We start from the raw sequence: 9,815 nt of genomic DNA on the forward strand, positions 1-9,815 counted from the left end.
CTGACCTGGTGTTCCCAGAGTTTAGGCGGCTGGTGTGTATTTGCAAAGTTGACAGAAGATCCAGTCAGTTATCAGTACAAAGTCGTGTTTTTGTTGTTTGGTATTTTATTTATATATATATTTGTTTTATTATAACTCTCCTGTAGTTTTCTGAGTAGTTACTCAATAACATGCATGCTGAATATCTTCCCATCATAATCCATTTATTAACTGAAGTCTCCCCTTGTAATACGTAATATTCTAATCACTGTTTTTATGCACTAGATTGCTTTATTCATATGAAACATTGCTGATGTCGTCGACTTAAGTTTAGCTTGTACTCTAGTTTGCCTTTTTACAAGAGGGTTCAGTGAGCAGTTCGGTCTGTAAAGAGTCTTTCTGCTAAATCTAATTAAGTTTTAGCAGCATATGTGGTTTCTGGGAGAAAAACGAATGTCTTATTAGTGGACCTGTGTTGAGTTTTATGTCATGTAATTGAATTAAAGAGGGAAACTGCTCTAACAAACTTAATAGTTTTGCCAAGTCAGCAAGAAACTAAACGTCTTTTCAAAAGTACTTAAAACTGCTCAAATAAAATTGTGTATCGGTTGCATTTACTGTAAGAATTAAGACGGGATGAATTATCCATCCACTGCACCTTATATTATTATATGATTACATTTGCTCTACAATTAGCTTATTTATACTTTTTTTTAAGGTATCTTTTATATTGTATTTTTATATTACTGTTTTGATGTGCCTGTGTGTAATGCTGCTGTTACACTGCAATTTCCCAGCTTGGGATATATAAAGTATTTCTATTCTATTCTATTAAATTGGAAGCTTTTTTACTTAAACTACATTGTCATGGAGCCGTTTGTAGTTGACAAAAACATTTTTGTGAAAAATAGTTTACAAATTATTCAAACATGAATCAGGAAGTGAGTGTCATTGCCCTCTGTTCCTCATTTTGGGCTGAACTTGAAGAAGATGGGGTCATTGAAGTCAAGACCCCCTCCCTGAGACATGAAACCCCAATGAACTCCACACTCCAGGTTCAGGGATGCTGTACCACTGCTGGTCACTATAAATGTACACACACGGCTCTGCTGCTACTCCACAGCTACATTTATTTACTTGCTGTCATACTACTCTTTACTTTAACACTATGACACAGTGTTTTAATATAATGGTGCAACAGCGTCCAAACTCCATGCTTGTTTGCATGTGCTTGCAAGCAGAGAAAACAGACAGAGAAGTTAACTGCAATGTTGTTTTGTTGCTCGCCCAGACAGCTCAAACCCAAACAAAATCACACAAACTTCATGACTTGGACTCTCGCTCCCTCTGGCTCTCTCTCTCTGTCTGTCGTGCAGAAACATCTGGATCCAGTGAAGGCAGTCAGGGGGAGAAGGTTTTAAAGATAGGGAGAGGCGGAGGGTGACAAGTGCTAGAAAAGGAGAGTGAATGCATGTGCACGATAACAGGCTCAAAGCCTGTGCTGCAAGCTACAGTACATACAGTATACATCCACATATATGTAACACATCTCCGTTGAGCTGAAATAATTGGCAACCTTTTGTCCTCGTTTTGAATTACATACATTATTGTTTGTCTATGTTTTTATTTGGTTATTCATGATGTTTTAATGCCAAAGTTATTTTTTTTCTGCATTGAATGGTCCTTTAAGGAATGAGGATTAGATCTTTTTTTGCATTTCACTCCCTCTAGTGACCAGAAGTAGTAATACATTTTTTTGTGATGCTGTTATCTGTAATATACAAACCTATACTGTTTGTGTTATCCTAGCAGAGTTTACCACACCGCGGGCTATCTTGACGGGTCACGACTGCGAAGTGACATGTGCAAGTGTGTGTGCGGAGCTGGGTCTCGTCATCAGTGGCTGCAGAGGTGAGATTGTCGGTCTGGCTTTAGGAATATGTCCAAATTGAATATATGTTAATTTGTAATAACAACAAAAAGACACTGCCTAAAGTGAAAGAATCACCCAGCTTTTCTAATTTGAGTGATTATCTTTCCTCATGTTTGCCCAGAGGGTCCTTGTCTGATCCATTCCATGAATGGGGACCTGCTGCGGACCCTGGAGGCCCCAGAGCGCTGCACAAGGCCTCGTCTCATCCAGTCCTCCACTGAGGGACACTGCCTGATCTACTACGACAAGGGACAGTTTTGTCACTTCAGTGTCAACGGCAAACTGCTCGGACACATGGAGGTGGAAGACAGCATCAAGGTAAGGAAATTAAAATAGGATATATAATGCTCATTTTCAGGTTCATGCTTGTATTTTGAGTTTCTCCTCACATCTTTATGTTCAAAAAGTTTATTTTTCTTATACTGCTCCGTTTAAGTGCTTGTCTCTTTAAGCCCCTCTCCCGAAAACGCCCAGTCTGCTCTGATGTCTGTGTTTCCAGGTCTTTTTCATCTGCGCTTTCTCTTTCTGCACCGTCATTGCAACCGGGATTGACTGTAATGGCACTTTCTACTTATAGTATAGTTGTGACATCATGTCCTGACAGTTCTTCAAAGACACAGTTTGTTATACAGGCTGTAAAGTATTTCATAGCACAGACATGAAAATCTACCTTTCTACTATATGGGACCTTTAATGGCCGCGTGAGCATGCGTGTGAAAGTGCACTTGCACATGTATGTCTGCACCACATCAGTGGAGAAAGTCCTCGTACTGATTAAAGGCTTTCCTACGGTTTGAGATTTGAGAAAGGTAAGAGTCTGCACGCCTCGGGGTAAACTGCGGCTTCACATCTCTTTTATTCCCTTTCACACGCATACACCAGAGGAAATGGTCCTTTTGATCCACAGCCCTGTTTTCAGGTCAAATTGCATCGGCGGCAGTGGTAGAGAACATTCCAGAGCAGTGGTCAGCTCTGGACACCAACACCATTAACTACCCTCGAGCGCAAGACGACACATTCCCCATTTCCCACATTTCCTCCCTCGTGGTTAGAGTGACACAAGATAGTGGCTACTGCCTTTGGTTTCCCGACCCTTTGTTTCCGGTTTGGCCTGGGAAATGTAAGCTAGCTCTGACAGACAGCCGCACGCCTGTTTCCTATTAAGAAACCTCTCGTGCCCAGGCTCCCAACCTGTCAACCAGCCCGCTCCTACACAAAGCCACAAATATAACTTGTAGAAGACGTGATTAATGAGCACACGCAGACAAACACTGATTGATTGTATTAGCATTAGAGGGAAAGTTGCAAGTGTTCAGTTTGCAGGTTGGAGAATACTTTACTGTGTCTTTAAGAGAAACTAATGATGGTTTTGGATGGTTGTAGATTTTTCTAGAGTTCCTTCTTAAGCAGTGTAACTGTGACTTAGGAAGAGTGTGGGCCACTGCCGGCCTTGTCAGCTCTCCTCTGCTGTTGTAAATTCCAGCCATGTCAGATAGCATTAGGAAAATCCTAACATCTTTGGAGTGAGGCTGTGAGTCTCAACCCCCCTTAGCTCCACCCCCTCATGTGAGACTCCAACAGTATTTAGTGCACTCATGTACATACCAGAATCAATCTCCTCAGGCCTCAGAGCCTCAGCACGGTATGACTCCAGGATAAATAAGTGTTTGTCCTGGCCTGCAGTATCCACTTAGAAAAGAGGGTAAGACTGAGAAAGAGAAAGAATGTTTGCACTGTAAATTTATAAGGGTCTGAAGTCAGAGGTTAGATGACAGGCTAACAGTCGGCATCCTGGTCTAATAGCAGAATCGAGTGACAGAAGCCATACTGAATGGATTACAGTCTTTTAAGTACTAGTATAACTCAGGCAGTGTAACCATTCCAGCATTTTTTTCACTGCCCTCGTCCGTGTAACGGGGGGGATTAACAGCACCATAAATTCAACTTTTTACCTTCCCCAGCCTCAAAATCCACCCACCGTTCCCCTCAAAGAAGTAGGAAATATGGGCATTAAGAGTGCATGCGTTTCTGCTGGAGTCATTTTTTAGTCATCTGAGCCCAGGTAGCCATCTTAGCTCCCACAGAGCCATCAGCCATCTTGTTTGACCGCCCAGTGGTAAAGTACTGATTTATAATGTCTGTCTGCAGCCTCCTACCTGGCTTGGCTGACATGTCTGCCAGCTCTCCTGCCTCCTGCTGGGCTTCTATAGGGTCATGGACCCCATTAGTATATACACAGGTACATTAGAATAACACAGTAACTGGTGAATAGCTTATATATTTCTTCTATTTTTTGTTTTTTACTATTATTGTGTAGTATATCATCTGTTCTTGCAGAATATTGCGACTAGAAACGACTGCTTATTAATTCTGCACTAGTGAATATTTTTATGTTAACAGAGGATTCAATGACTGCATGTAATGTGAAAGGGGTCACTGGGAGAGTGGCTCTGTTGCTCAATCTCAGCTCTACAGAGCAGTTTAGTGTCTTTCAGCTCATTGTTTTGGTTCCCTCTCAGTTCAACCTTGTTTCCTTTCGCATCGCGAAGTTGTGTTCAGCAAAAAAAAACCTTGGCAGGGTTTCTGCAGGGTCTTAAAAAGTATTTAAAGTTGATAAATCAATTGAACAAAACGGAACGCTACTTTCCAAACATCAAACAGACAATGTTGGAAACTAGCTATCACAGTAGGGCTGCTGGATTATGGCTAAATTCATAGTCACAATTATTTTCGGAAAATATTGATATCATGATTGTTTAATACTATTACTCATAGGCTTTGGAAACATCATGCATTTATTTTTTTGTTTTGTCTTTTTTACAGTTGTTTTTTTATTGTAAATTTAATTAACTGAAAAACAAATTGTTAATGAATTAGATAAATAAATAAAATAAATACTTAGATGTGTATACATGTAAGTAAATAATATTAATATAATAAATACAAATAAAGTAGATGAAATATGTTTTAGTGTGCTGACAATCTACTGAAATAAATTAAACATATATTCAGCATTTAAATAAACAATGTAAAGTACAGTTTATTCAACATAGTAACTCAGTAACTAGCTCTGCTGTAAAGGAAAGGGTGCGCTTTATTTATAACACACAAGACAAAATAAGAGCTTCTGTGCAAGACTGAATGTGGCACAATCATCGTTTTATCTCGATTATCTTGTTTTCATAATCCATAATAATGTGATCAATCACCCAGCCCTATATCAAAAGGAAGCATTTCCGTTATTTTCCCCAGGAATGGGATGAGAGCAAAGCTTAAAGTGGAGTAAATATTCATTAGGTGAACGTGAATACAACTCCAGACAATGAAGGCTAATGGTGTCTGCTGGTTGGGTTAATAGGCTACTTTGTAGCTTAGTTAATAATAACAAGTAAAGGTAACAAAATGTCCGTGATTTTGTCGTGTTTTGCTGCCACCAAGTGGCCAAAAATCCAATCAGTGCTGCTTTAAATTTAGTGTTTTTCAATAACGGATAGCTATTTTTATGGTAGGTATAATGGATCACAAATTTTCCATGTACTCGTTTGCACTGTGCTTCATTCTAAGTGCATTGATCATGATTGGCTAAATTGAGCATTATCTTTATCATTGTTGTCAGATTAGCTCTGAATGTTGATACACAAGACAATTACTGTACACACAAAACAGACCCACACCGCACAAATCCACCCAGCGCTGCACTCAGTCATGCTCCATTCCCAGCCATCTTGGAAGATGATCTAACGTGCCAATTAGTCTGGACTGATTATCGAGGCCTCCTGCCAGCGTGCCTCATTGTTTGCCTGTCTGTGTGAGCAGGTCTTGTGCCCATCTTAAGTGCGTGTGTGATGAGAATGAGAACCAGAGCTCATTTCATTCAGTGTGGTGGGAAATTCCACCAGCTCTTTTTATACAAAACATTTGGCTAATTTAGGCTGCACTCTCTCTACGTCCATCCACTGCACACCGCTCTTGAAGGGTTATTTATGTTTACCATACCAAGTCAAGTTCCAGAAAATGACTTGTTCCAACTTCAGAACTGAAGTTTAAGTTAAATTTTTCCATTTAATGTGAGCCTGATTCAACCCACATGCTGATGCTGATTGGAGTGTCTCCCGCTGAATCACTGCGAAGCGGCTGCGGATGAATTCAGCATCATAAAACCACAAACGAGAAAAGCTCTAAATTAGTGTCATTTGCTGCCTTTAGAACTCACATTCTGCCTCGTCATTTCATAGGCTACGGTTACTTGCTGATTGATGCTCCTGACTGTTTCAGTTTCAGCTTCCACTATGGACTGTGCCCATAATAGACTCTAACACAAGACTTGATTTGTGTACGTCCATTTCCCGGGGGAACCATTCAGCAGTTACAGTTTGCAGGAAAAGCAGATGAGACGAGTAAATCTCCGAGCCTCACTGTGGGGAGCCATCTTTGTTGCCAGTAAGGGTCTGTGTACAGAAAGCCCCAAGGACTGCGCCGCTGACCTGGGATCTTTTGTTGGATCACATGACCTCGCTGTATGAGCTTTACTTTAACTTTGAGATAAACTGGTCCCAGATCACCAGTCCTATTCCCAGACTATTTATGCATGTGGTTCCAGGTTTTTTGCGTTGAAGGACATGTACAGATGATCAAACAAGTTAGGCGATGAAGTCACTGAGTCATCTTACATTGTACAGTATGCTTTGGAAATCTGTACCAAACTGGACCTATTACTGTAAACGCTGTAGTGATTGAAACGTCCCAGTTCTCAAGCTCATTAAAAAGTGACAAACTTGTTCTCTGTGTCTCTTTTCCAGGCCATTTATCTCAGTCGGGATGGCCAGTATCTGCTGACAGGGGGCGATGGAGGTGTTGTATCTGTTTGGCAGGTCCACGACCTCAAACAGCTGTTCACGTACCCAGGCTGTGACGCAGGAATCCGCTCTATGACCATGTCACATGACCAAAGGTAACAAATCACATTCACACAAAAAAAGGTAGCCCCTGGCCAATAATAGGCAGATACAATATCAATATTTGAGAGTGTAGAAACAGAAGATGGTCTTTGTTTTTACATAAACACACATTGTTTTGACAAAGATTCCTTAAATATTTTTTTTTGAATGGGTTTTCTGTACTGCAGTTTCTTAATACTTATTGGCTGACACATACACTCGTAATCTTATATCTAATATATCTAATAAGCTCATGTCAGCCTGATTATTGGTCTGGCCCTAATGTAAAGCTTTAATGTCTACATCCATTGTTGGGAGAAATATAAATTTAATTTAATTTAAAAAAATCACTTCTGCAAAAGTTCAGAAATATTGTCATGAAATTAACGTTTTAATTAGGACTAAAGTGATTACTGGATTAATCAATAAACTCATTGTAAGATGTAGGGCTGCATTTTATGATTATTTCATTGTCAATCTGTTGATTATTTTCTCCATTAATCGATTGGTTGTTTCGTCTGTTAAATGTCAAAATGCTGGAAAATGTCCATCAGTGTTTCCCAAAGCCCAAAATGGCGTTCTCTAACGGCTTGTCTTTGTCCACAACTTAAAGATCCTCAGTTTACTGTCACAGAGGAGTAAAAAAAAACAGAAAATATTCACATTTGAGACGTCAGAATCATATGATTTTTTTTTTGTTTGTTTGTTTTTTTAGAACTAATGGCATTTGCATTGATTGTTTCTCAAGGAAGAATGCTTAGTGTTTGCTTTGTCTTGCTTCTGGAAATGTGAGGATTCTGTTTTATATCACTGTTCATTTAAAATATCTGTGTGTTATTATGGGATTATTATTACTAGTGGTGCATTAACATGTAAGCTGTGTTTTGATATAGTAGGTTTGATTATAATGACTTCATCTTTTACAGTACATCAAACTTTATAAGATGATCATGTGTTTGTTTTACCTTAGTCTTTACAGTAACTGTAGATGTCAGATAAATATGAGGAAGGGTAAAAATGTACATTTTTCCCTCTAAAATGCAGCTGAGTAGAACATACTACTTCAAATACTTGAGTGCAAGCACCTCAAAGTTGTACTTAAGTCAAGAGCAAAACAAAATGTTGCATCAGAAATGAAATCCAAATTCACAGCAAATGAAAAAAAACACTTAGACAAACAAAACCTCATGATGTTCCCTCTTCACTCCTCTAAGGTGCATAATAACGGGCATGGCATCTGGAAGTATTGTGCTCTTCTACAACGACTTCAACAGATGGCACCACGAGTACCAGACCAGGTACTGAGCTGACAGCTGCGACTTGACTGACCCAAACTGTCAAAGTGTGAACTCTTATCAAAGGCACTATTCTGTCTATATCCTGATATCCTGAATGTATCTTAATGGAAGAAGAAGAAAAAAAAAAAAACCCTGTCCTGTCATAGTAAAAGAATCAAAACTATTTTTAAAAAGGGCATTGCTATATTTTGTAGATCAGATAGAAAACTTTCATATAAATCACAGGGTGAGGGTTATGTTACTGTACGGTTAAAAACAAATCTATTTTTAGCTGTAAGAGTCTATTTTCATCTCCTCCGGAAAACAAAAGCGGGATTTGTGGGGAGCTAGTGAGAACCTTTTCTCTTGACTTAAAAATCCAAATATTTGTGTACTTTAGGGTGAGTGATTTTACTTTTCCTTTCTTCCTGTAGGTGTGTATGTGGGGAATAATTATTAAGTTATCATTCACTTTTAACATGCTTTTTGGCAACACAGCCGGTAGATACGAAATGTTTAAATAAATAATAAATGTATTGATTAGAAGGATAAACAAAGAGGGAATACACACACATATATATATATAAATATCTATATATTCTGTTTTAATGTAGTCCTCCATATTTAAAAAATTTCCATTCTCTCCGTACCTCTGTGCTTGCTAAGAGATTGCGTTTTCTGTGCATGGCTCACTACTCATAAAACAACATATCAGACCTATCGCATTATCATTTAATACTTCAAACATCAAAAAACCGCAAAGAACTTCCCACCCGGTGATGTTAAAGATGAGCTTTATGTGGAGGAAGGTGTCATGAAAACCACATCAAGGATTTTGCTTTAACAGTTTTCCCCCCAAATGACTAAATAAGCAGCAAACAGTGAATCATTTTTTTCTGATATGGGAATCAACGTGTGTGATGGAAAGACACGTCATATCATTATAGCAAGCCTGGCATCTTTAAAGTCCTCTTTGAGTCCTGTCTTTCTAACGGCAAAGTGAGATGTGCAATGACAGGAAGGACTTTCTCTGTGTCAGCCCAAGCTTCTTTCTGTTTTCATCACAGGATGAGTGATTATGTTAAGATGTGATACAGCACTAAAACAGCAGCAAGACTTATTCCTTTGGGCCTCACTAAAATAAACGTCCACTTATATCTTTTGATTTTGTGGGAAACATTCCTTTAAAGTTTGTGCTTCGATGTGGTTTGAATTTCCAGTTATATACTGTTATCTATCAACCAATATTTTTGTTTTGCAATCATTTGAGTGTTTTGTGTGCTGAGTTCTGACAATAAAATGGAATTTTATAACTTGAAACCTCCTTCGTGTAAGTGTATTTCTCACTAAGAATCACCAAAACGGCATAGCACCCTCTAGTGGCCGACTTCTGGTCTCACACACACACAAACACACAAGTATTCACAAGTAAACAGTCATTTGAAGTCTTTATTGCATTTTTGCTGTTCTTGTTTCAAAACAGTGGGACATTTAAAGCAGCCACTCTATGCCTAATAAAAACTGTTACTCCAGTTTGACACAGATCATAAACCTGTTTTAAAACTGTCTTTTCATACAAATTTCCCTTTACAAACTGCATATGAAAGTCTACTTTTAACTACGTATACATGAGAGGAGGCTAAATGACATTACTGTATGTACCAACTTGACTTTGTGTATGTGAGGGTT

At 38.8% G+C, this 9,815-nt stretch overlaps 1 protein-coding gene across 1 annotated transcript in view; it reads left to right on the top strand.

The window, feature by feature from the left end:
* Nucleotides 1-9,380, top strand: part of lrba (LPS-responsive vesicle trafficking, beach and anchor containing) — a 196,666-nt gene extending 187,286 nt beyond the window's left edge. Inside the window, 4 exon segments of the mRNA XM_083933277.1 lie at nucleotides 1,789-1,890; nucleotides 2,034-2,230; nucleotides 6,712-6,863; nucleotides 8,064-9,380. Of these exon segments, the coding sequence (XP_083789403.1) occupies nucleotides 1,789-1,890; nucleotides 2,034-2,230; nucleotides 6,712-6,863; nucleotides 8,064-8,154 (542 nt within the window). The 3' untranslated portion in view covers nucleotides 8,155-9,380.
* The last annotated feature ends 435 nt before the right edge of the window (nucleotides 9,381-9,815 follow it).

Source organism: Echiichthys vipera, assembly GCF_963691815.1.
Source record: "Echiichthys vipera genome assembly, chromosome: 2".
Taxonomy (NCBI): Eukaryota; Metazoa; Chordata; class Actinopteri; order Perciformes; family Trachinidae; genus Echiichthys; species Echiichthys vipera.